We start from the raw sequence: 26,581 nt of genomic DNA, 5'->3' as shown, positions 1-26,581 counted from the left end.
GGTGACCTGGGCCATCTTACTCTTTGTGGTTCAGTACATACAGTAGTGTCTGCCATGAGTGAGGGGCCATTCTGCTAAGCAGAGTACCCTAACCTGGGCGGGGCCTGGCATACTGCAGATACTCGCTCTCTTCCCATGAAGGCTTGTAGATAAATCCCAGCATGATTAGGAGACAAAAGGTTCAGACAGGTTCAGCTTAAAACACTGAGTGAGTGCTGGGTGTGGTGGCACGTGCCTTTAATCCCACCATGTGGAAGGCAGAGGCGGGTGTGAGTTCGAGGCCCGCCTGGTTTACAAAGCAAGTTCCAGGACAGCCAGGGCTGTTACATAGAGAAACCCTGTCTTGAAAAGACAACAAACAAACAGACAAACACCACTGAGTTAGAAAACCATAGACTTGGGAGACACGGTCACCAATCTCTACATGAGCGTCCTGTACCTATTGACCTCAAAGACAGGGCTGCCTTCACTCAAACCAGATGCTCAGGCAGCCATCTCCTGCTTGCACAGGGACTCTCCTGTTCAGCTCCCCAGAGGAGACTATTAATGAACGGCTGGATGAGAACCTAGCCTCAGAACCTAGCTGCTTTCATAAGGTTTTATTTTTTATCGACCTAGCTGTTCCGCCTCCCTGAATGACCATGTTGCCCTTTCAACACCATGGTGTGCACCACTGAACAGCAATTGAGCCAGTAAGGGTTTCTTTTATCTTGTTCTGCCCATGGCTTGCCTGGAATTTGTAGCCTAGGTTAATTATACATCTGTCTGTGTTTCCAGCTAACGTCAGCAAAGACTGGCTTATGGGTGTTTTTAAACCTTAGCCAGCAAGCAAAGAAGTCGTCTTTGGAAATCTGTTTTGAATTGAGTCTCTCCCCTCAGTGCTGTCCTGTTCCAAACCTAGTGCTGGTTGTGATACTTACAGCACCCAGGTCTCTCCTTCCCCTCCCCATGTAGGGTCAGCCTCAGGCAGAGCACGCACCTGCTTGGGCAACCCCAATAAGAGGCCCAGGATACAGGTAGCATCCACGTCCAAAAGGGCTTCTTGCTGCCATAACTAGGTTGAGCACAAAGCACACTGCCCTTTGGGGAAGGTGGGAGGGCCGCCACTAGCCCAGCAGTGTCAGGGGCTGTGGCAGGTTAGATATGGTGGGTGTTGCCTTCTGGAGCCTGCTTGGCCAACTGCCCCTACCCTACCCTGAAAGCCTTAGCCTTCAACAAGATTCACAGGGAGTCTATGTGACCTGGAGATGCATGGCTGTGCAGTGTTCAGCTTTTGGCTGTACTTCAGAGCCAGCTCCACCTCTTACCTATTCCAAAGAAGAATCTTGTCCACCATGCCCTTAGTGGCAGGAGTGGATATGTCAGGGTGAGTCTTTGCTTTGCCCATTATACTGCCGGAGGCAAGAACTGCAGGGCTTTCAACCCTGCCCAGTGATGCCCATTGCCATGGACATGCACAGCAAGGGATGGGGGTTTCTTGATGGGCCACTCTGACTGGCAGACACATGTTGCCTGGGGCCTCTAGAAGGGACCAGCCCAGGGTGAGCCAGTTGGATTTGGGTGGCCCAGGGCTGGGGTATTGGATAGCATGGGTGCCCAGCTCTCATCCAGAATATCTGCTTTTGCTTCCGATCCCAGAGCCCAAGACACTCGCTGGTGAGGCCGCCATCACAGGGACTTTCTCTCCTATTGCCACTCTGCCTGTTTCTATAGTAACTGCAGATCTGTACCCTGCCCGCGCGTGTGATTGTGTTCTGTTCTCCTTGTAGATGGAGGAGATAAGATTTAAAGACAGAGCAGTCTTCGTGCTGGAAAGAGAGTTAGGGGTTCAAGCCGGGCATGCCCAGAGACTGCAGCTCCAGAAAGAGGCTCTAGATGAGCAGCTTTCCCAGGCCAAAGAGGCTGAGCGGCACCCAGGCAGCCCCAGACGGGAACTTCCTTATGCAAGCGGTGCAGGAGACGCCTCAGACCACTCAGGAAGCCCTGTAAGCAACCCCAGGTCTCGTCTCAACCAGCCCCGAGTTGTAGACACATAGTGCCATGGAGCTGTATGCCCCAATGCAGCAGCTCCATGGGGGGGTCCAGAACCTGGATCCAGCCAGACCCTCCTGCCCCAGACACTGTACTTACCAGCCCCTACTTACCTGGCTCTGACTAGGAGGGCTGATACACTGTCTCCCTCCCTCATCAGCCCAGTAGAAGCACTGATCTCGTCGCCTCCTGGGCCCCAGGTTGCTAAAGGTCACTTGCCGATCATGTCCTACCCTTGGTTGGTGGGGAGAGCCCACTCCAAGCATGAATTGCTTCCCTTCCCTTCCATCTCCCTGTGCACGGGCTCCACCTCTCCTTCACCCATGTCTCTGGCTTGGGCCCTCTTGTGGTTGTTGCTAGCACTGGCATTACCAGTCACTGCCCACCTGCTTTTCATGTGACCATGACACTTTCTGCTCCTTCTCAGGCTGCTAGCGACCTTGTGGGGCAGCCAGCAACTGTGTAGCTGTGAGCATATTCATTTCATCACCTCTCCTCATTCAGATTCTCTGTGGTGGTCTGCAGTACCCTGGGAGACCCTCAGTGCTAGCCCTCTAAGACTTTGGTCCCCAGCCTCTCCTGCACCTGTTGAATGAGGAATTTGAGCCATGTCCAGGACCTTCCTGGACATCCTTTTCTTTGATTCAGGGACAAAAGTTTGAGCTGATCCAGCCTTGGGCCATTGACTTGGGAGAATCTCATTTATGATCATATTACAAATGGCTTACTTGAGTTCGAACCAACTCCCTGCATGCCCTGGGTCTCTACAGACCACTGCAATAACTCTAGATTCCAGACGTGCATTAGAATGTTCTCATTGGTTTTTTTTTTTTTTTTTTAACATTCCTGTAGTTCCAAAAGTGAGTTTTAGAAACTCAATTTGAGGGAGCACACTTCTTGGGAAAACTACTTTAGAAAGTCTACAAGGAATGTCTTTTCCTGTGCTCATCCTTTGAGAATGACTTGCTGCTTGGCAGGGCAGGCCCGTCTGGAAGGCTCAGCTGGGCAGCGGCCGAGAGGAAGCATGGGGCTGATACTCACCCACAATCAGGCTCCCGCACTTCACGCCCTCACCCGCCACATTTGCATATTGCAGACATCTTTGCTTTCCCATCTTGCTGTGTGCAGCGCATGAGCTCCAGGCCAAGTGCCTCTGCCAGGAGGGTCCTGCCAGCAGCCACGGGGAAGCAAAGGCAGTCACAATGCAGAAGTGTGTTGGTCTCCAGCTGGGTTGGGGTTTACAAAGGTTTGCATCTAGGAACAGTTATTTGCAGTTGATTTTTGTTTTAGGAACAGCAGTTGGATGAAAAGGATGCCAGGCGCTTCCAACTTAAAATCGCGGAGTTAAGTGCCATCATCCGTAAACTAGAGGACCGCAACGCCTTGCTGTCTGAAGAAAGGAATGAGCTGGTGAGTGGGCTTTGTACTCCATAGGTTAGGACTGCAGTTTGGGGAGAGGTGGAGGTATCGGTACATGAATTCCTTATGAAAATGAGGAGTGGTGATGTCAAGGGATAGCCTTTCCTCAAGGCTTCTTGGTCATGCTACAAGAAAACTTCATAACAAAAATGTGGTGGGCCATATCACACCCCCACTTACTTCCTGGTGAGCAGAGCACTGGCCCCACCCTGCTGGTCTTCCCCTTTCTCTCCATCTGCAGGTGAGCTGAGACACATCTCTTGAGATACCTCTGGTTCAGCTGGGTGTGAAGTGGGCGGAAGCAGTGGGACTCTCCCTGCAGCTTGAGCCAAACTTTCCACCTTGCACTCCATACCTATAAATTCTGCACCTACAGGGTCTGAATCTGTAGGCCTCACATCTACAGATCCTGTACCTATAGATTCTGTATCTTAGACTCCCTCACCTACATATTCTGCATCTACGGTTATTTATTGACAGGCTCCACACCTATAGGTTTCATATGTGTCTATGAAGCCAGCCATGGGTCAAAAATATTTTTCAAAAATTTCATCCATCCTGCACAGTAAGTCTCTCTGTCTCTCTGTCTCTTTTGTCTTTCTGTCTCTCTGTCTCTCTCTTTCTTTCTCTGCTTTGTTTCCTAAACAATATTATCCATCAACTCCTATATTTACTCTGTAAGTAGATTATTATAAACAACCCTACAATGTACAGCACACCGGGAATGTGGTAGTCTCCATGCAAATACAATGCCACTTCATACAACGGACTTGAGCGTCTGTGGGTTGGGGATCCTTCCTCAACATATCCACATGCTCGCCTAACACCCCAAGACACAGAGCTCCAACTGGTCAGCTTGCTGTCTTTGTGTAAAGACCTGTCAGTTCTATGTCCTGTAGAGGCTCCCATGATGTAATAAATACTGTTTCAGCTGAAGCGCTTGCGAGAAGCTGAAAGTCAGTACAAGCCGTTGCTGGACAAAAACAAGCGGCTCACTCGGAAAAACGAAGACTTGTCTCACACTCTGCGGCGCATAGAAAGCAAGCTGAAGTTCGTTACGCAGGAGAACATTGAAATGGTAAGCACCTGCTAGGGGTCTACAGAAACAGCTGCCTGGGCAGAGCTAGGCAGCATCTCCTCTCCTCTGTCCTCCTGGAACACCAGGGGCTCGGGCAAGTTGCTTAGAGCCTCGACAGTCCTGGGCACAAGGTAGCAACAGGTCCTGTGTATGGAGGGATGGGACTTCCAGGCCTGCTGTGGAGCACCGGCAGGTGTCAGGGTAAACTCCACTCTTGCCCCTGCCACTAAGCCAAACTACAGAGTGGTTAGCGCTGCCTGCCTGTTCCTTCATGCCATGAAAGTCCCAGACACCATGAGACAAGTTAGATTAAGTGACTCAATAGGATGTCACAGGAGGCATGTCGTTTGCCCTTCCAGCCAATAGCCCATCTCCTCAGACCCTGACCTGAAGGAAGAGCACAGATCGTTCAGGTGGTTTGTCTGGTCTGCCTGATGTATGACCAAGATTTAGGCCTTGGTTTCCCCGGTGCCCTGCCGCGGGCTGCTCCAAGCCTAAGCAGAACAGTCCTTGGCCACACTGAGGAAACCTGATCTGTCACTCAGCCTGGTAGGGAGGTCCTCCGCTCTTACACTCCAGGTCAGTCACTCTACCACTATGCTTGGTGTTTCAGAGGCAGAGAGCCGGAATCATCCGGAGACCCAGCTCCTTAAATGACCTTGATCAAAGTCAAGATGAGAGAGAGATCGACTTCCTAAAGCTCCAGATTGTGGAGCAACAGAACCTCATTGATGAGCTTTCCAAGGTGAGCATTGCTACACTCCCCTGCTGCCCTGTGCCCTCTGAAGACATACCCCATGCTTTCCTGTGCCCTCTGAAGGCATACTCCATGCTTTCCTGTGCCCTCTGAAGGCATACCCCATGCTTTCCTGTGCCCTCTGAAGGCATACCCCATGCTTTCCTGTGCCCTCTGAAGCCATACCCACTGCTGCCCTGTGCCCCCTGGAGCCATGTCCCTCTACTACCTTGTGCACGCACTGGAGAAAGCTGTATTCTCCTGATACCGTGTGCCCCTCTGGAGCTGTAACCCTGCTCACTGCATATCCTCTGCTTCCATGCCCTCTATCTGCACCCACATGTCTTCTGTTGCCACACCCCACGCCCCTATCTGCTGCTCACCCTCTACTCTCTACTGATGTGCTCCCTGACTCGTCTCTCTAGGGTAGAAATGAGGGGAAGGAAGAGCAGGGATGCACTGGTGGTGTCTCCTCAGCTGCCCTCCCCCATCACAGTCACTACTTAAAATGACCTTCTTTAAACAGCTCTCTGCCTCCGAGTCTCCTAACACTGCGGACCTCAGAGCCTAAGGCCCACCAATGTTGATAAAACCCCTGTAGCCAGAAGGCTTAAGAACATGCCATCTATTTACTCTAAGTTTTGGAAGCCAAGGACACAAGTCCAAAGTCAAAGAGTAGGTGGCTACACTCCATACACACACTCTGTCTGGGACCACTTGTTCCCCTGAGCAGCCCTGTGGACTCCAGGGTTCCCTGCTGTGGCCCTATCTTTCCACTTAATACCACCATGGCTTCCCCCTCTTCTGTTCAAATAGTCTCCTCTTCTGTTTCTTGTGGGAATCTTGTTACTGTGTTTGGGATCCATCCTAGTCTAGCATGGTCTCATCACAGCATCTTTACATAATTACATCTTCAAAGACCCTATTTGGAAATCAGGTTCCATTCACAGATTTGGTGGATAGAGCTGTGGACACCTTTGGGGGCTACCATGTTAGTGGTTCCATTTCTCTGTCCTTGTGTGCTGACAAGGGTTTGTAAGTGGTGCTTCGTGGAACTCTCCACTCTATCTTAAGAGTACCTACTGCCTCCTGCTGGAACCCTGGTTGAGTCCACGATGAGGCTATTTCAAAATGAGCTGCCTCTAGTCACTCTGTGTCCTCTGCAAGGCGGCAGCAGAATAGTGGCATAGATGGCCTGTCTTGTAATGACCAAACCTGTCCCCATGAAACTACACAGGACGATCCTTCCCCCGACTCCCCAGACTGCGGGTGGCCTCACTGAGGTCTCACTTTGGTGGCCCTGCTGGGGACCTGAGTTCTTTTCTCATTCAGTCACAACAATGATGATTGATGAGAGAAATAGAAAAGGTTGAAATCCTGGTTGCTTACAGGTAGGTATCATGGCAGTTTCTGAAAGGCCTCTTTCTCCTGCTCTGAGGGAGTAACAGGATGCCCACTGTGAACAGAGACTCCTAGTATTCTGGAAGGTTCCTGGAGTCCTCAGAAGAGAGGAAGGAGTCTTAAGGCCCAAACCTCCTTCTGGGGAGTGAGTACATGGCCCTTAGGCCTCTACCAGCCATGTAACCCTGAGGTTAGAGTCCATGGATGCTGGGGGCCATTCTCTCGGGCCCCTGTAGAGCAAGGTCTGCCCTGTCCACTGCGTCACATGGCTTTTTCTTCCCCTAGACCCTGGAGACGGCAGGCTATGTGAAGAGCGTGTTGGTAAGTACTGACTGGCACTGCCTTGCTTGCTGCATGTAGCTGCGTGGAGCCATTCTGTGCCCAAGGCCCTTTATAGTCTTGAGTGGGACGTATCGCAGTACTCCCTGACCAAAGCACTAGGAACCAGTTCTTGGGTCATATAGGAACAGCTGCCCCAGGTGACACAGCACCAGCTCTGGTGATTTTTCTGTTTACTCCCTAAAGGCCAGAACCAAGAGGCCACCTTTGCCACCCCTACCGGTTTCTCTAACTAACATGAAAGGCTATCCTGGCTGGTCCTCCTCACCCTCACGACAGTGAAATCACAAAGGCTCAGGGTAACTTCCCAACAGTGAAGCAGGCACTGGTCTGTACAGTGTCTCAGGAACAACTTCTCCATAAGCAAGGGCCCCTTACTGTGGAGCAAAGGGGCCTGGACCAGCAGTCCTCCGTGAGGGTCCAGTTTTCCACAAGCCCAGGGGCCCACCTACATGGGGGCTTGCTTGCCTCAGGCCGACAGAGGGTTGCTACTGTGTGTGTGTGTGTGTGTGTCTGATCTCCGTAAGAAGCCTTCATGCCCAAGGCCACCTTCTACAAGATTCAGAGCAAACCTAGGCCGGTGAACTTTGCCAGACAGCTGTTCAGCTACTTAAACAGACCCCTCCAACTGCCTCTTGCAGGAGCGTGATAAGCTGTTGAGGTACCGGAAACAAAGAAAGAAAATGGCGAAACTCCCCAAGGTAAAAGAAGGGAGGGCTTGGGCATAAGAGGCAAGCTTCTAAAACCTGTACAGGAGGGGTGAAGCTCTTCCTCTGCACATGAAAAGAAAATTTTATTAAAAAGCATCACTCTGAAATAACCCATGTAGGACTCAAAGCAAGTCCTCTGTTTATCATTTAAAATTTTTTCAACTGAGATCAGGCCAACCTGAGTTGGAGAGAAGGACCCTGTTTATCTGAGGGTTGCAGGGTCACAGTTGGGAGCATCAAGTTCAAGTGGCCTTGGAAGTGTGTTCCAGGGTTTTTGTGTTTTGTTTTGTTTGTGGCCGTGGCTACTTTTAGAATTTTAGAATTCATTCATTATTTGAGAATTTCATACACTGTATTTTGGTCATATCAACCCCCTACTCCCCTCTCCAGCTTCTCCCCAATCCCTCTCCCCATCCACAGGCAGCACTGAGAGACTCAGTTATAAAGAGGCCCTGGCTGTCTTTACAGCTCAAACCCCAAAGGTGTCAGAAATGCCGATTATTCGGGTAAAACGTGAGGAAGAACCTCGGGCTCTGACTGGCGGGTAGACAGGTGGACTCACAGTCGCATAGACGGGCAGTGAGACTGTTTCCCTGAGTTGACGTTTGGCAAGTTCACCAGGTTGGTAGTCAGTGTGCACCCAGTGGTGTGTGCAGCCAGCTGAGTTCCACAGTCAGGGCATCGGACATACCTGGGACCTGTTCCACCAAGACATCCCCCACTCTAGGCTCAGTGTTCAAGAGGAGGGAAGTCAGAATCAAAAGGCCTGGAGGATAGGAGACGTGTGGCTGCAGAGTAAATGCCCAGCCCAGTGGAATTCCCTGGCCACCCTGTATGAGTTCAGCAGGCATGAAGGTCAAGTTCAGGAACCTTTTGTCCAGGGACCATGGGTCACTTCCCCATCTACCCTCCAACATCCTTCCTCTAGGATAACCAAGCTGGTTAATAATGCCCAGGCCTCCATCTTGGCCCGTGGGAGACCAACCCCAGCCCTTCTTGAAGGATAGCAGCAAACAGAGAAGAGGGTGAATTGTATTAGAGCTGCCCAGTGGGGGGACAGCTACTCAGCTGTAACCCCACACCTGGGCAACAGGAAGTGGAGGCCAAAGGAGGCCGAGGGCTGCCAGCCACACCTGGCCGGGGTTTGCACTAATACATTGCCTTTGGGTCAGAAGCCAGTTGTTGTGGAGACCTTCTTTGGATATGATGAAGAAGCTTCCCTGGAATCCGATGGCTCTTCCATTTCTTACCAAACTGACAGGACAGACCAGACCCCATGCACCCCTGAAGATGACCTGGAAGAGGTAATTTGGGTCTCCCACAGAGTTCTTTGACTAGCCAGCCCTTGGGGGTGGGTGAGGCACTGAGTCAGGTGGGGCAAGGGGTAGGGCGGAGGTTTCGTGTGAACGCTGTTCCCTTTGGATCTTCTGGCCTACCCCTGGCAGTCCTCCTGTTTGCACAGTGAGGAACGCCGTTCACGTTGCTTGGGTATGTGGCTGCTGAGGGCTGCTCCTTGCCTCCAGTGTCTGGCCATGCTTCCTCCTTCCATGCAGCTTGAGCCCCTTATAGGGCCCTCCACTCCTTTCAAAGGCTTCCCAGGAAGGTCTTAACCTCCAGGCAAGAGGCCAGCACCATTTCAGGCACAACAGAGCCTCCATGCATTGAGCAGAACCTTTTAGTGCAGAAAAAAAACAGCAAGTATCCTGGCTGGCTAAACCCCTCCTGCCAGAATGATGGCCACCTCAAGTCCAGCAACCATCTCAGCTCCCAGGCCTGAAAATCAGGATTTGTCCTTGTAGGGACTGCTCTCACTTGGCCAGCCCCTGTGGACAGGAAGTGGTGGTTCACAACCTTGACCAGATCCAGTGGCAAGGCTATTAGACATGGTCTTTCCTGGTAGATGCTGGAGCGTGGCCCAAAGGCTTTGGACTTGCTTAGAAATCTAAGCTATCATAACACATCCATTACCATCAGCCTTAGGGAACAGGTGGGGACAGGGAGGGAAGATGGACTCGGTCACTCCTAGATACATCCTACTCTCCAAACTGAGGGACACCAGGACTCCAAGGTGACAGCAGACCCACTTGCATCTGCTCTGTAGCTGTGGCAGCAGGTGACAGTGTAGCTTAGAAGCATATATCCGGGGTGATTCTGCTGGGGTGAGCCTGAGGTGAACGACCTTGGCACAGGCCTGTGGGGAGCTGCACTACCTGGGACCCTATATTCCTTTTGCAAACCTCGGCGTACTTCTCCTGACACATTTCTGCCAGCAGAGCTGTGGGGGAGCCTCATCTGTCCTAAAGAGCCCTCTGGGTCAGAGCAAATAGGAGTTCCAACTGAGCCCTTGGTCACTGGCTACCAACCAATGAGGCTTGTCCTAGCTTCATCATGGCCAGTTCAACCACCCATCCCAGGAGCCAAGGGTCACCTCCCAGGAAAACCTCCCTCTGTACATCGCTGGGTCCCAAGTAGTACCCCTCCCCACAGGCTTCAGAGTCCCTCTGGCGTGCTTCTTAGAATGACTATTCACTCTACCTCACTGGGAAGAGTGGAGTCTGGCTGTTTGGGGGTGCTGCTGTGTGGGGCCCAGGTTAATGCTACATCTCTCTTTGCACGTGTGGTGCCTGCGTGGCGCCCATGCGCTTCTCTAGGGTATGGCCAAGGAAGAGACGGAGCTGAGGTTCCGGCAGCTGACCATGGAGTACCAGGCGTTGCAGCGAGCCTATGCCTTGCTGCAGGAACAAGTCGGAGGGACCCTGGATGCAGAGCGAGAAGTTAAGGTCTAAATGACTTCTACTCTGCGATGACATTCCAGCTCCCACTCAGCTCCTCCCCGCTTGTCCCCAAGGCTCTACAGGGACACTCCACTTGCTTAAACTTTTGAGCTACGCTCCTTCTATCCTGCAGTTCCTGGGTCCTGGGTGTTAGCACTGAAGCCATTAAAAGCCAGGGTTCTGGAACCTGAGGTTGGATCAGTTTGAGCTAGGGGTGGAAATGGCATGGGTGGTGGCAGAGTAGATGTGGGTGAGGATCCTTGTCTCTGCTAATGGCTGTCGTCAGGGTACACAGGGCCTTCATCCTGTAAGATGGCACGTCACCTTTGCAGCCTCTGAAGGCACACAGAGAGAGAGAGGTTCAGAACAGTGTGGGAGTCAGGGTTTGTAGGCAGGGGCTGCAAAGCTCCTGTCTTTTTCATCAGTCAGCAGCACCCAGGTAACCCTGACCAGCAAGGCTGGTGGGTGGGGGAGGCGCTATCTGCCAGCTATTGGAGGCAGTGAGGGCACCAAGTCTCAGGGAGGGACACAGGAAAAAGGGGATCCTCCTCACTCTCTCCAGGGGCAGCTGCCTTAGATGTGGCTGGTGCAGTACGTGGGGAGGCAGGCTGCTTCCTGGGGAGGTAGGGCTCTCCTGAGCAGACAGCTGTGAGGTCTGGGTCCTGGTTGGCCACACTCTCTCTATTTACCCTACAGGACAAAAGGCAATTCTACCACTTAGGGTTTTGGAAACACAGCATGACTACTTATCAATTAACTGGACTGAGGCAGAGTGCTGTGCAGCCTGCATCTCTAAGTATGTCTGTCTGACTGTCCAGGCTGTTAGAGAAAATTTGATGTATTCTTCCTCCTTTCTTACAGACCCGTGAGCAGCTGCAAGCAGAGATCCAGAGAGCACAGACACGCGTGGAGGACCTGGAGAAGGCGCTGGCTGAACAGGGGCAGGTGAGTTCCTCTGGTTGCTTGTGGGGTTAGTATCCTCTCTCTGTACTTGGAGGTCCTGGGAGAGGTGTGGCCCTCAGTGGTTTCCAAGTTTCCTGTTCAAGAAGGATGGAGGGGGATGAGCACAAACCTACAAAGGAATTATTCACTGCATGCTGCAGAGCTGAGCAGGTATAGTATGTTTCACAGTTTCTAATATTCAGGAGGGATGTCCTAGCAAGCTGCGAGTGAAGCGAGAATCTGCCTACCCATGGAACAAGGCATCTTCCTTGGCTTGTCCACCATTGCTCTGAGCCAGGGCAGAACTTCAGGTCCCATGTTCCCTCACCATAAACATCAGATGCAAAAGTCGAAAGCTACTCCTGACCTGGGTTTCTGGGGACCCATCATCCGCCTGGAATCAAATGGCTCAAGGTGTTTGTTATCACTTCCTCATACCAGAACACCACTTCCAGAATCTCTGATCCCATGGGTGGCCATGCTTCCTTGGTCCTGTCCAACCCCAATGCCAGGTGGCTTTCAATGTATTAACTGCTAATTGGACAGGGAGGAAAACACTCCATGATCAGTGTCCCAGAATTCAGTGCGATTGAACCTGTTGTTTCTTGACACACAGAACCCACTTGCCTCCATTCCCTGGCCACCATGCATGTAAGCCTGAACTGATGGTGTTCAAACCACACCATGCACAGCCTTCACAGACCAAGGCATGGCCCTGGCCCAGTGATCACAGCTGGGTCTTGTACCAGGTGGTTGCTGTTCTGTTGTTTGTATTAAAAAGAAAAGAAAAGAAAAGAAAAATGACCAGGGAAGAGGGATACGAACAACATGTCTTAAGCCCCCATCCCTAACCCAGAAGCTATCTCCAGTTGATAAGCACTTGCAAAGAAAAATTAGTTTTCTCCAACAGAGTCTCACTGGGTCTACAGACCACTCTCAAGGGTAGGCTGAATGCCCAGCAGTTGATGGTCAACACAAAACAAACTCAGTGGTATTGGAGAGGTTTTGTCTTAAAGCTTTGTCTGGGCTTTTTTTTTTTTTTTTCCTTTAAAATTTTTTTTAACCTTGCAGGTCCTTTGATTGTATATTATGGTTTCTGGTTTTGTGTTTTTATAGGATTTCTGTGTGTGCAAGTGTGCGTGTGTGTGTGTGTGTGTGTGTGTGTGTGTGTGTGTGTGTGTGTCGTGTAGCTCTGTGATATTCTCCTGCAGGGTATTCATGTCTGCATTTCAATTCCATTTTCAAGGATATGAAGTGGATCGAGGAGAAGCAAGCGCTATATCGAAGGAATCAAGAGCTTGTAGAAAAGGTATGCCCCGCCTCCCAGGTGTGCATGCATCTGGCAAGATGCCTTTGCGCTCATGGAGTATGTGGTCGACTTCGTGGGCTAGTGGTAGACTTGGGCACGAGTTCGAGGCCTTTCTGTGGTTCACCATGTGGTTCGAGGCCTTTCTGTGGTTCACCGTGTAGCAGCCCAAGGCAGCCCACTTCCTGGAAGAGGAAACCAGGACTGCTTTCAGGTCCAACGGAGCTGTGTCTGCAGCCATTGTGGTGATTCTGTTGTGCTGATGGGTAAGGACGGCTGGAGAAATCACTGGAACCATCCTGGTCAGAAACCATGTGGCTCAGGGAACTTCTAGCAATGTCCACCATGAGACTGAATGTCCTCAAAGTAGAGTCCCCAGGTGAAGCTGGACTTTAGTTCCTGACTGTGCAACTCCAGTCGGGCTGTTTCTGGTCCTACCTTCAGCTATGGGCTCTCTCAGTCGTCTCTGCTAACTAAAAAAAAAAAGTCAACTCCATTTCCCTGGCTGTGGCTTAATTGGCTGTAATATTTTATCTAATTAGAACAGGTCAGAAAACATGTAATAAGAGCCATTATTAGAGCCTTAGCAGCTGCCTAGTGCCAACATACCTTCCCCAAGGTGGGCCTAGACAGGAGAGGTGTGACTTCCACTTGTGGTACACACTAACACTCACGCACACCCACACTTAAACACCTGTGGGCATACCCAAGTGCTCAGGTCCATTTAAAATTCTGTGCTCTTCAGGGAGCTGAAGAGATGACTGTCAGGAAAGAGCTTGCTGAGCAGGCAGGAGGACCCGAGTTCGGATCCAGCAATCATGTAAACCTGGGTGGAACGGCATATGTCTATATTCTCAGCACTGGGAGGGCCTCTGGGGCTCGTTGGCCAGGTGAATCAGTGTATTCTGAATTTAAAGCTCTGTCTTAAAAAACAAAGCGGAGAGAGGTTGAAGAAGATGCTCTGTGTCGACGTCTGGCATCCACATCTACATGTGCATATCAAACACAGGTATGAGGACATATGTGCACACACACCTACGCCTGTGCTCTCCTCTGAATTTGATGAGCACAGAGTCGCAACATGGGCCTGAAGGTGCTTTAAAGCTGCCGAATGCTCAGTATGAGAACTAGCACTGTGGAAGGATCTAGTGCAGACTGAATCAGCTCACTTACAGGATGTCCTCGTTGCTGGCCTCCTGAATATTAGAACAAGCTTACGGGTCTCCAAGTTCAGTGCTGGGAGAGATGTCTATAGCTGCCTCCTCCACAATGGACATCCTGTCTTCATGGAGCTGCTGAGGATGTGAATCATGGATGGCAGACACGGTGTACCTGTGACTTTGGTTTTGTTTGTAATGACAGTGATCAAACCCAGAGCCTTGTGCATGCCAGGCATGTGCCCTGCCACTTAACATTGAGCTCCATATCAGCCCTTGTGTGTTCACTCTCAGGAAGACAGTACCCCACATCAAGTTCACTCATCACTAGTGCTGTCTAAACACACCTGAATTATCCGCATCAAATCTAGAATGTGGCCAGGCAACCACACACCCATCCATTCCTCCCCTGGGCCGTGGACCAACCTGAGCTCCAGGAATGGCACAGGGGACAACTTGTCCTCAATAGCTTCCTGCCTTCTCCATCTGTGTGGAGCAGTTCTCTGGGCAGCCCTGTGGTACTGCGCAAGTGCCCTGTTCTCACAGAAGCAAGCAGCTGTCCAGAGAGCAGGTCTATGCATTCTCTGAAAGAATCAGATGCCTACTCCTCTCCCCCACTTCCTATTCTTCAGATAAAACAAATGGAGACGGAGGAGGCCCGGCTAAAACACGAGGTCCAGGATGCAAAGGACCAGAATGAGCTGCTGGAATTCAGGATCCTGGAGCTTGAGGTAGGGTAGGCTATGGGGGTGAGGGGCACACGAGCTGGTGGGGCCACAGGGCGTGAGCTGGGATCCTCTTCTCAAACCTCTCAGCTCTTGGGATGAATAAAAACCCAAAGGCCATATGGGAAAGAAAAGAGACCAGGTGGGGTCCACTGTATACCGCCCAGGAGGGTGGGGCAGATGTGTAGAGTGCGGTCACTTGGGGTAGGGATGAGGGGTGGCAAGCAAGAAACCAGCATTGTAAAGGAAAGGAAAGTAAACTAAGACCTAGGGCTGCTTCCAGACCTGTGACCTCAGCAAAGCACCGTGGCTGCAGCTGTACTGAGATGACCAGAGGCAGGGACAGTGCCCAGGCCCTGGTGCAGCCCAGCAGACATTCATTCTTGTTTGGAGAAGCCTCTTGGTGGGGAGAGGTACCATACAGCAGTCAGGTGCCCTTCAACTTGGCCCTGCTGTCCCTGGCCTGTGCCCTCTGTTATGACCTACTGAGGAGGAGAGGAAAAGATTCCTGGGTTCAAGGGGATGAGTCATGTCACTGTGCCACCTTTCACTATGAGGACAGATGGGCAATGTTGCTCACTAAGACTAGAGGAAGTTACTACACAAGTGTGTCCTTAATGGACATTCCCACACAGCCCTGAGTCTTCCATCTCAGTCCAGGGGCCAGAAAGCCTGTTGGACACTGAGTCCAGATGGACCCCCTGCTCAGAGTCCTCCCATCCACCTCCCTGGGCACTGGAGGGCTATGAAGCTGACTGGCTGTCCTCCTTGAGTCCTGGGCTCCTGTGTGCATCCTCTTTGTAAGGGCTATGAACCCCATCCATGGTCATTTTGCCAGTCCCATGCATGACTCTACCTGAGCTCTATCCTCTAAGCCTCTTCACAGCCCCTGGGACTTAGGGATGAATGAGCGAGTGAACCCTGGGATGAGTCCCAGTAGGGCACATGGCCAGGGCTCCATAGAGACAGCATCCTACCATCTGGGACAGCAAGCACACAGGGACAATCTTCTGGACAGTCCATAAAGGTTTCTCCACTAGAGCCAAGTTTGGGAAACATCACCTTGACTCCCCAGTGGGTGGTCTTGGTCAGTGTTCTCCTTGCACCAGCTCAGCACCTGGAAGGGAGGAGATAGGGTGAGAACAGCTCTGCTCCTGCCCCACCCAGCCTCCTTCTGTTTGTCTCAGGAGAGGGAGAGGAAGTCACCCGCCATCAACTTCCACCATACTCCTTTTGTGGATGGGAAGAGCCCCCTGCAGGTGTATTGTGAGGCCGAGGGTGTAACGGTAAGACTCCCCTCCCTTCACCTTGCATGGCCCACCAAGCTGCCGCTCACATGTCACCCTGTCCCTCTGTCTGCCTCCTAGGACATCCTGGTCACGGAGCTGATGAAGAAGCTAGATATCCTGGGGGATAACGCCGTAAGTGTATGTTGCTCTCCTGACTTGTGCATGCCTCTCCACGCTGACCACCCCAGCCCAGCCCTCAGTCCAGGGGCCCCTGAAGCTCACCCCAGGCCCATCATAGGCTACCCTGAAAAAAAAAAAACCCTTCCTGAGGGGAAGCGCCTGCTTAAAATGGCCCCTTGCATTGGGAAAAGTCTGATCTTGGCTCATTGTGACTATACCCCTGGGGCCCAGTCTCCGGTTCTTGTCACTTCTGGTCTCGGTCCCTTAGTGCCTGAACCCTCTTTGGATCATAGCTTTTCTGTGAGCATGGGGTATTGGTCCAAGGGAGTGTTGCTCATAGGCAACCCAGGATCATTGGGGTTCTCAGTTCTTTGATTTGAAGGTGGAAGCAGAGTCCATAGGTAATCTCCAAATCTCATTGGGAGAAAAGTTCCAATTGCTGCAACAAACTTCTCAAAAGGCTACTAATTATCAAGTGAACAGAGTAAATGCAAGCCTCCACTGCACCTCCTATCCATCCTTCAATCCTCTGTCATCCTCTGTCCACACTCTACACATGCATACATACATCTTCCACTCCCTCATCTGTCTTCTCTCCAGCCACCCTGTGTAGTCATCTCCCCAACAGTTCCTTGTCCATCAATCTATCCTTTCAACCATTTCTGTCCACCATACCCTGCCCATCCACCTTTTATATATCCCCATCCATCCATCCTTCTATCCATTTATCATCTATCCATCTTCATTCCATTCATCCATCCTCCATCAGTCCTCCTTCTCTACCTCCCTGTACTTCCCTTCATTCATTCATCCTGCATCCACTTACCTATCTATTCTCCATGCATTATCACATATTTGTTGACCCCCACCACCCCCGGCATTGACAGGAGCCTTTCTCTTTATCTTTTCATTTCCTGGGAAGCAGTGAGGAGCAGAGCAGGGAGAAGCACCTCCAGGGAGTTCCCTGATGGCCACGTCCACCCCTTAACCACTCTTGATAGTTCCTTTATAGCAAAAATGGTGAAGTCCCATTCAACAGCAGGGATAGCTGTGGTGCATTGTGCCCTGGGGTCTAGCCTTAGGTGTAGGTTCTGTCATGGATTCTAACTTCTGGTTTACAGCTAGAGTAATTGAAGCCTCAGAGGTTTGCAGAGATGATTTAATGTCAGTTACGATGATGGACCCAGCCAGTTCTGTGTCCGGGTTCTTCTTTAACCCAGTAGCTTCTCACTTAAAAGTACCACTAGCTCGATTGTCCTAGGATCATCATATAGCCTCTGAGGTCACTGTCACAGACCACCAGGGCAGAGAAGGATGACAATTGGAGGGAACCTGGCCAGGTCTGACATGTAGAGACCCTGACAGTTCCTGCCAATGGGCCAAGTTCTAACTGTAATTGTCACAATCCAATAATGTACTATGAGAAGCCTGAGCTTGTGAGTTCTGTATGGAAGCACTCAGTGGCCCTGCTGGTGAGGAACCAAGTGACTGTCACCTTCATAGTTAGAGTACATGAGTGCCATGGCTGCCGTCACCAGACATGCACATTTCCTACCTGCCTCAGGTTCGCCAGGAGCCAAGGTACCAGGGGCAGAGTAGAGAAACCAGCGGGGCCAGGACAGAAGCCCACCCTTCATTGTGGGTGGTGCAGCTCAAGCTTCTGCAGTCATCTTGCTGTCACCTGGACAAGAGAGGGCTGTAGACTGATCAAACAGTGTTCCGACAAAGCAGGGCATTAGGGCATGACCTCCAGGGGTCAGAGGGTCAGACCGCATACCCAAAAATGGCACCAAGAGCACTTCAACCTGCTTTGATCCATCCAAGTAGATCCCTTCAATCACCTTGAAACTACTCTGTTCAACTTCCCCAGCATTCATTGTCCTACCCAGCAGACAAAGCTATGGCTGCACAGCTCTGCTCTTAGGGGGAAGGAGCTGCTAGAAGCCTCTGAGGCTTCTAGAACAGGAGGAATGAAGAGGAGTAAGAGGGATGAGGAGCAGTGAGGAAGAATGAGGAATGGTAGAGATGAGGAGTCATGTGAGGGAGAAGAGTAGGGTAGAGGAATAAAGAGTACTGATGCCCAGCACTGGCAGACAAGGCTCCCACTGTGCCCATCCCAGGCAGTGCAGCCACCTGCCTCCCTGCCTGCCAGAGCAATCACTTGTGAGGAACCCCATCTGACTCGAAGATTGAGGGAAAGAAGGATGTGCCTGCCTTTAGGGAGCTCACCTTCTAGAGGGGAAGACCTAGTTTCTTGTGTGACTCAGTCATGGAAGTTCTAGGGGTGGAGTGGGGCTCCCGTTCCAACCTTAGCTGCCCTTCCCTCCTCCTCCTCTTGGTGCATCTCACATGGGAACTGGGCAGCCAGATTCTGAGTGTGTGGCTGGACACATCCAGACAGGGACCCATTTGTCCCCAAAGTCAGACAAATCCTGCTCAGAAGGACCACCTGGAGGCCCTTTGGGGAAAAACATGAGTGTAGAAAAAGGCAAAACCAAACATACACATACAGAAACTGGGACCATTCACAGCCATGGATACTTGATCTTCACCATGGCTGCATGTGCATGATGCTGACTTCGAGCAAAGATTGGGACAGGGCAGGCCAGAGGAACACTCACCAGCTGGTTAAGCTGCCCCAGCTGGTTCATTGAGACTTTGGATGTTCTGACAGTGAGAAGGTGATGTGGCTAGTACCCCAGAGTGGACGAGGTGGGGGTGAAGGACATCAGAGACGCAGAAGAATGGTTGAGTAAAAGTGCCTTTTAGCTATAGCCCCAGCCCCATGTCCATTCACCCTCCCCACTCACCCCACACCTACCTCTGACACTGACTGTGTTCTGCTTTTGCACACAGAATCTGACCAATGAGGAGCAAGTGGTTGTCATTCAAGCCAGGACAGTCCTGACCTTGGCAGAGAAGGTAACAGAGATTCTGTGGGTGTCCGGGAGGGGCCAGGCTCCTGTAGGTAGATACTCTCCCTGGGTGGAGGGCCTTCAGGGCAGGGGCATGGTCCCCTCGGTCTTGTCTGTCTGGGGAAACTGGCCTACTCAGGTCCAACAGCAATGCCATGTACCTCTGCAAGAGGAAATTCGGCCAAACACTGGCCCAAATAGCTCTGCCTCCACCTCCTCCCACAGACACTGCCCAGTGCTGACTCCTCCCCTCCCTCCTCCCACAGACACTGCCCAATGCTGACTCCTCCCCTTCCTCCTCCCACAGACACTGCCCAATGCTGACTCCATCTCTCCCTCCTCCCACAGACACTGCCCCAGTGTTGACTCCTCCCCTCCCTCCTCCCACAGACACTGCCCAGTGCTGACTCCCCCTCTCCCTTCTCCCACAGACACTGCCCAGTGCTGACTCCCCCTCCCCCCTTCCTCCCACAGACACTGCCCAGTGCTGACTCCTCCCCTCCCTCCTCCCACAGACACTGCCCAGTGCTGACTCCCCCTCCCCCTCCTCCCACAGACACTGCCCAGTGCTGACTCCTCCCCTCCTTCCTCCCACAGACACTGCCCAGTGCTGATTCCTCCCCTCCCTCCTCCCACAGACACTGCCCAGTGCTGACTCCTCCCCTCCTTCCTTCCACAGACACTGCCCCAGTGCTGACTCCCCCTCCCCCTCCTCCCACAGACACTGCCCAGTGCTGATTCCTCCCCTCCCTCCTCCCACAGACACTGCCCAGTGCTGACTCCTCCCCTCCTTCCTCCCACAGACACTGCCCCAGTGCTGACTCCTCCCCTCCCTCCTCCCACAGACACTGCCCAGTGCTGACTCCCCCTCCCCCTCCTCGCACAGACACTGCCCAGTGCTGACTCCTCCCCTCCTTCCTCCCACAGACACTGCCCCAGTGCTGACTCCTCCCCTCCCTCCTCCCACAGACACTGCCCAGTGCTGACTCCCCCTCCCCCTCCTCGCACAGACACTGCCCAGTGCTGACTCCTCCCCTCCCTCCTCCCACAGACACTGCCCTAGTGCTGACTCCTCCCCTCCCTCCTCCCACAGACACTGCCCTAGTGATGGCCTCACCTCCATCTCCTCCCAGAGGTTGGAAGCTCCTTGAGCCTGTAAAACTGACAGTGTTCCTTGGTTCCCTGATCTAATTCTGTTTAGCCTCTCAGCCTCATCCTGGTCCTGCCTCCAGCCTAGACTTGCTTAGCAGGCCACCCTCAGCCCTTCCTCAGACCTCCAGCCATGCAGGAAAAGGGGATCCTGGTAAACAAAGATTTTAGGAAACAGGCCACCAAACTTCTGGCAGAGTTCTAAGATGCACCTGCTCCTGCTGCTCCCCAAACCAACTGTTCCTCCTCTCCCAGGAAAGGCAGGAGTGGCAGACATCCTGAACATCAGGCGGCAAGGGTCCTGGATCTGGGTGGCACCCACAATAGCAGCCCACCCCTAACTCCCTTTCTTAGTCAGGTCTCCCTGATCTTCCAGGCTATCTCCTTGGTGTTGGGTGGGAGGTGGTTGACATTGACGTTCACATGGGAGGTGCTAGGAGTCACTATCACCTGTTCATTGTGTTTGTGTCCAGTGGCTCCAGAGGATTGAAGAGACAGAGTCAGCGCTCCAGCGGAAAATGGTAGACCTGGAGAGCGAGAAGGTCAGTGGAATCTCCCGGAGTGCCCGTGAAACTGATGTCACCAGCTCTGAATGTCTGAGGCCAAGGCCTGGCCCTCTGTGTTTCAGGAGCTGTTCAGTAAGCAGAAAGGCTACCTGGATGAGGAGCTGGACTACAGGAAGCAGGCGTTGGACCAAGCCCACAAGGTGAGCGAGTGGAGGGGCAGACATCTGCCTGCTGATCCACCCAGTGAACATCTCAAAGGCCTGTGTGGCCAGGCTCAAAACTTTTAAGAGGCATCAAGACTCAGTGTGGGGTCTCTCTGCCTTTCTCAGCCTGAGTTCTGAGGACTTCAGCAAATACTTCAAGAGCACAAGCACATAAGGAATCACATAGATACAGGCGTGTAGGCACATTGAGAATTAATATAGATACATTCATTTAGTTGATATGTCAATTAATGAACACATAGTGCATTTAGGAATTAACTGGAGACAAATGAGTGTTCATAGGGAAACATCATTCTACTGGAGACTCCCCTTTTGTTCATCCGAAACTTGAAGAAATGCAAGTTTGTCCCACTCTGTGTATCTGGTCATCCTTTGAGGACTCAGAACCTAAATGGAATATCCCTATTTAAGGATTGCATTGAAAGAGATGCTTCATGGTTACCTATATTACTCTGTATTCTATTGCTATAACAAAAATACTGGAGACCACATAATATATAAAGAAGACAGGTCTATTTAGCTCACTGTTCTGGAGGCTGAAAGTCCAAAATTGGGCAACCACATCTGCTGGGTTCTGGTAAGGAATCTGCCTATATCCCAGCATGGCATCGTGGTGGGGGTATGTGGAAGGGAGAGATCACAGCATGGCAGGCAGCCCAAGGGATTTGGAGGGCAGGATAGCCCCTTTTATAGCAGCCAGAGGGATTTGGAGGCCAGGATAGCCCCTTTTATAGCAACCCACATCTGAAGCCCTGAGAAGCACACCGATTCCTTCTAAGGACAGTCCCCTGGTGACTAAATGGTCTCCATAGGCTCTTGAAGGTTCCACCACCTTAGCACCATTATGCTAGGAGCCACACCTCTAACACACAACCCTCCCAGAGACACGCTCAAGCCACTTCCAGAGCAGGCGGCACTTGTGTCTCTTCTGAGAAGCCAGTCCTTGCTGCCATCGGCTTGGGAGCCTAAGGAGTTCCACAGGAACATTTGTCAACCTTTCTGTTCCAAGGACACTGAACCCAATCAAGTGTTGAATCACAGCTGGTGTAACAGGGACACTTAGTGGCCAGCTGCAGAGACCTCCTAGGGGAACCAAAGGCCACACCTATCCTTTTCCTAGGATTAGTTACACTTGTACAAGATTGCTTACTTGTGGGCTGTGTCTTGTCCAATTGAGTATCCTTAAAGGCACAGAGAGGCTATGGCGGTAATTCAGGAAGAGCACCTAGTGGTCTAATATGTGGCTGAGGGCAGGTGTGGAAGCTGGAACATGGCAGAATGATCCTATGGTGATCTTAAGTGAGCAACAATCTATAGGTCCTTGGGGTTATTCCCACATCATCTGCTTCTTGAGGCTGTATGTCAGATGGTAGTAACATTTACTCTAGGGCCATTGCTAGTTCAAGACACGGTCTACAGACTATAGACTAACTAAAGGCAGGGAAAGTCCCTCCGATGACATAGGTTCATCCCTTAGTTTATCCTGGACTATAAACAAAGTCCATATTAAAGTTCTCACTAGTAGGAGTATGTGAAACTTCTGCAATGTGTACTCTAAACCACACATAACCACGCTTATTTTAAAAGGCTGGTGCTCAGGATCTGGATCTGACCTTGTTGACAGAGTTGTCTCCTGAGGCTCTGGGGGAGGGGGCGGGGTGCGGGGAGAGGTTCCCTCCCCAGCACCAAACAAACAAACAAACAAACATATAAACAGTGAAAGAGTGCAGTTCTGATCTCTCTAAAGTTCCATTTTCTCTGAGCAGCTGCTGAGGCAGAAACATAAGCACACTGTGGTCCCAGGACGTCAGCAGGGAGTCCCAGCTGGTGTTCGGCCCCACCTCTTCTAGGGTGCCTGCTAGATAGGAAGTAGGGGGTTTGTGACACTTCAAGCCCTTCCCCCCAGAGACCGCTGGGCACACTTCCTCCCTATTAGCAACTCTGCTGAGAGGCAAAGCTGTCCTCCCTGGAGAGGGTGAGCCCACCCCTGAAGAAGGGGAGGGCTGATGCCTGTCTCCCGTCCCCAGCACATCCTGGAGCTGGAAGCCATGTTGTATGATGCCCTGCAGCAGGAAGCCGGGGCCAAAGTGGCCGAGCTGCTGTCAGAAGAAGAGCGCGAGAAGCTCAAAGTGGCCGTGGAACAGTGGAAGCGCCAGGTCATGAGCGAGCTGCGAGAGCGCGATGCGCAGATCCTGAGGGAGCGCATGGAGCTGCTGCAGATTGCGCAGCAGGTGCCGATGCCGCCGGCAGGGTGGGCGGAGAGGGTCAGCTGGGCTTCCGAGACCCACGCGTCTGTCCAACAGCTGTGTCCTCCAGTGACCACCCCCCTCCATACTCAGTCCCTGCCCCTCCCTAACTAGCTCCTAGTCTGGCAGTTGTGTTGCTAAAGCCTTTGAGTGGCAGCTCTCCGTGGACTCCTGGCTTCCAGGTCTCCCACGTGACACTGCCCCCTGGTGGTGTGAGTGTGGTCCGTGGACAGCAGCTAACCAACTGTTACCCAGCCCTGTTGTGTATAACAGTCTCAGCTTCTGCCTGTGGGGTTGGCCTGAAAGCAGCTTCTGTAGACACAAGTCACACCAGACCATCCTAAACACAGAAACAAGCTCAGACTGCAGACTTGGATAAGCTGCTAGACTGGATGCTTCTTTCCCGTGATGGTCAGTAGGCCATCGGACAGGGCTTGTCAACCAGTAGGATGTGCCTATAACCCTCTACTCATGGGCCCACCCTGGGCCCCTTTGGGCTCCAGGGTAGTCAGGGTTAGGAAGGTCACCCCTGTCTTTCTTGATATGTCAGTGGACTGTCATCGACGGTCAGCTACTTCCAAGGCCCCAGGCCGCAGCTGCAGAAGGAAGGTTCTTCTAGTTCGTAGTTCTGACTACTGGTTGCTTGTTGCTCTGTATAATGGCCCTGGGGAGGACATAGGCTGACTCCTTGCTCTTCCATTTAAACACTACAGTTTCTGACCTGACCGGGTCAGAGGACATTGGTCCCATCAAAGGAGAATGACTCTCACTCTATCTGAAGAGAAGTGGTGAGCTGGGGGACCAGAAGTCGCTCAAGGCTGGACCAACACAGTAGCTGCTTTGTGGGCTATTGTCCACCAAATAAGTGAGGGAAAACCTTGACCCTTTTATAGCTGGGACCCTAATGCCCTGATTCTTGAATATCTTCCTTCTTTTAATGTTGCAGAGAATAAAAGAGTTAGAAGAAAGGATAGAAACCCAGAAGAGACAAATAAAGGAGCTGGAAGAAAAGGTAAAAAATAAATAAATAAATTAATGAGGGAGGGCACAGCTGGAGGGTGGGGGCTGGGCTTGCCTGACATCTATAGATAAAAGAACGCAAGCTCATGTCTCACCGCTGAGACCTGGCCTGCAAGGTAGCCCATGCAAAGCAGAGTGGAGGTGAACAGAAAACAGCCCATCGGGCAGGAGCTGCGGGTACACTGGGCCAGAGCCAGGAGCCCCTCACACAGCCTAGTCCCGCAGCCTTTGCACTGCCTCAGTTTCCCCTCTGGATCCATATGTTGGACCAGTGATCTAGGGTTCTGTTCCATGCCGGTACCTTGGGTGGTGCAGAAGGGTTTAACCCTCCAGGTTCATCATGCTTGGCTGTCTAAAGATCAAGTTCCTGAAAGATAGGCCACAATCCCCAAGTGCTGCTCTCAGGGCACAGGGATCTTTTGCTCCTGACCCCCAGGTAGTGTCTCCAGGACCAGAGATGCTGGGGTGCCTGCTCAGGTACTTTCTCTGGACTCTGGCTCTGCAGCCTGGGGTGCAGGGCCTCTGTGCACTGGTATCAACAGACTCAGAGCTCCCCAGACCAAGTTGGAAAGCATGTGCCTAGAGACCCCTGCGGGATGCTGTGCTTTCTTTTCTGTAGCCTGTGTGCTTTGGGGCCAGTTCCCAGGTTGCTGGAGTCTTGAGTCTTACGATTGTTCCTCCCTGTGCATAGATCTCATCAAAGTGACAAGACACAGAAGGTGGCCAGTGGGACGCACCTCCTGCCTTGTTCCTTCTAGGGAGAACAGGAAGCAGGGCTTGGGCAGGATGCCCTCTAGACCACCTCCTCACCAGCCTTAGCCATGGCCTGGGGGTGTTCTCTGCCTTCTGCAGACCAGTCCCTAGCAGCTGTCCATTTCAGCCAGCCCAGCCAGCCTTAGCAGCGACAAAAATGGCCATCAGTGAGGCATTCTGTCGCCACTGCCCAGGAGACCTCACATAAATTCCTAGGTCTGCCGTGAAGTAGGACCCCAGAGTCAAGCAGGCATACACTTTGAAACAAGGACTACCTACAAACTCCAGGCCACATGGGCAAACACCCAACATGCACACTGGATGCCCAGCGAAGCCAGGAAGGGACACAGTCTTGTTGTTCACCTGAGTTTCTAACACTACAATTCTGACTTGACAGTCTGAGGATGTTGGTCCCACCAACGGTGGAGCCCTGGGGAAAGACTTCCACTCTTTAGAGAGACGTGGTAAACTGGGGACTGCTAGGTGGCTCAAGGCTAGGCTGACATGCCAGCTACTCGCCCACCAAATAAATGTAAACCCCTGAGGTGGCAAAGTCTTCCCCAGATGGTATGCTTGTTTCATTTTGTGTCTTAACCCAAGAGCACATGTTTGAATTAACACTAAAGCAACATTTAATGGCTGAATGTAATTGCTTGTTTTTTCTCCAAGTTAGTTGGCCCCCACCCCACCCCAACCAATCCTTCAAGTCAAATCTATTCAGGGTATCAGTATACTTGGTTGTTTATAAAGGAGCCACTACCAAAACTAGGGTACTTGTACATGCTGGGTCCTGGGAGCATCTTCCTGTTCTGCTATGGTTCTCGGCTCAGTGACTCTCCATAGACTCCTGGCCCTGGGAAGCTTGGCGTGCTGTGTGGGGGTGTGGAGCCCACAACTGAGCCTTAAATGATACCTAGTCCCCCAACATTATTTGGGGTGGCATTGTCACCCCAAGCTTCAGGTTCTTACAAAGCCCCTTAAGCATGTCCTGTGGTTGCCTGCTTCTCCCAGCTGGCCACGGTCCCTCTCTGTCTATGATCACGGCTCGTTGCTTTACAGACACGCTACAAACTCTGATTTTTCTTTCTCTCTCCTTGTGTTTCTCCATCCTCCCCTTTCCTTTTCAGTTTTTATTTTTGTTCTTGTTTTTCTCCCTAGCTTTCATTCTCTGGTCATAGCTGTTCTTGGCACCCTGAGCTGGTGAGTACTTGAGAGGCTGCCATTTCCCAGTGTCGGCCCTGCTCCTTTTTCTGGGAGACAGCAATGGTCTCTGCCACCCAGCCAGATGCCCACTGGCCCTCACAGAAGCAGAAAGGCCACTCCTGGGTCTTCCAGAAGGCTCCTTGAAAAGCTACCCTCCTTTCAGAAACCAAAAGCCCTTCTCGAGGCACTGGGTCCACAGGAGTATGGTATAAGGCATGCTCCTGACCAGCACCCACTGCAGAAGTCAGTATCCACCAGGCAGCAGAAGGTGGCTTCATGATTTTTCTGTGTCCTCTGTTGCTCAAGTCCCGTGTCCCCAAGTCACTGGGCCACCTACAGTCACAGGAATGGCACTAATGTGTAGAGTCACTGCTCTGCCTGCACATAAAGGCCACACACCACACTAGGTCACCACTTTCTGCTCAGAGGTGAGGACACTTGGGACTTGATGACATAACTCAACTCAGGCCCCTATCTCTGTTATCTGGAGGGTACGGGGAGATCTTTTTCAGGGGACCAGCAGTGATGTTTACTACCC

The 26,581-nt window shown here is 51.9% G+C and overlaps 1 protein-coding gene across 18 annotated transcripts in view; it reads left to right on the top strand.

Annotated features, from left to right (window-relative positions):
- The window catches only part of Jakmip3 (Janus kinase and microtubule interacting protein 3), a 57,202-nt gene extending 31,184 nt beyond the window's left edge, over nucleotides 1-26,018 (top strand). The window contains exons 3-21 of one of the 18 annotated variants that reach the window (XM_059250294.1): nucleotides 1,770-1,985; nucleotides 3,331-3,441; nucleotides 4,382-4,528; nucleotides 5,142-5,273; nucleotides 6,951-6,986; nucleotides 7,646-7,705; nucleotides 8,890-9,018; nucleotides 10,366-10,494; nucleotides 11,350-11,433; nucleotides 12,677-12,739; nucleotides 14,526-14,624; nucleotides 15,806-15,904; nucleotides 15,986-16,039; nucleotides 18,884-18,949; nucleotides 20,565-20,633; nucleotides 20,720-20,797; nucleotides 22,849-23,052; nucleotides 24,014-24,079; nucleotides 25,968-26,018. In XM_059250294.1, the coding sequence (XP_059106277.1) occupies nucleotides 1,770-1,985; nucleotides 3,331-3,441; nucleotides 4,382-4,528; nucleotides 5,142-5,273; nucleotides 6,951-6,986; nucleotides 7,646-7,705; nucleotides 8,890-9,018; nucleotides 10,366-10,494; nucleotides 11,350-11,433; nucleotides 12,677-12,739; nucleotides 14,526-14,624; nucleotides 15,806-15,904; nucleotides 15,986-16,039; nucleotides 18,884-18,949; nucleotides 20,565-20,633; nucleotides 20,720-20,797; nucleotides 22,849-23,052; nucleotides 24,014-24,079; nucleotides 25,968-26,018 (1,893 nt within the window). Of the gene's footprint in view, nucleotides 1-1,769; nucleotides 1,986-3,321; nucleotides 3,442-4,381; nucleotides 4,529-5,141; nucleotides 5,274-6,950; nucleotides 6,987-7,645; nucleotides 7,706-8,889; nucleotides 9,019-10,365; nucleotides 10,495-11,349; nucleotides 11,434-12,676; nucleotides 12,740-14,525; nucleotides 14,625-15,805; nucleotides 15,905-15,985; nucleotides 16,046-18,883; nucleotides 18,950-20,564; nucleotides 20,634-20,719; nucleotides 20,798-22,848; nucleotides 23,053-24,013; nucleotides 24,080-25,967 lie in introns of all 18 variants that reach the window. The other 17 variants (XM_059250286.1, XM_059250310.1, XM_059250271.1 and 14 more) reach the window with 17 other exon arrangements.
- Nucleotides 26,019-26,581: the final 563 nt, after the last annotated feature.

This window comes from Peromyscus eremicus, chromosome 1, assembly GCF_949786415.1.
Source record: "Peromyscus eremicus chromosome 1, PerEre_H2_v1, whole genome shotgun sequence".
Taxonomy (NCBI): Eukaryota; Metazoa; Chordata; class Mammalia; order Rodentia; family Cricetidae; genus Peromyscus; species Peromyscus eremicus.
This window is presented reverse-complemented; position numbering and strand designations above follow the sequence as displayed.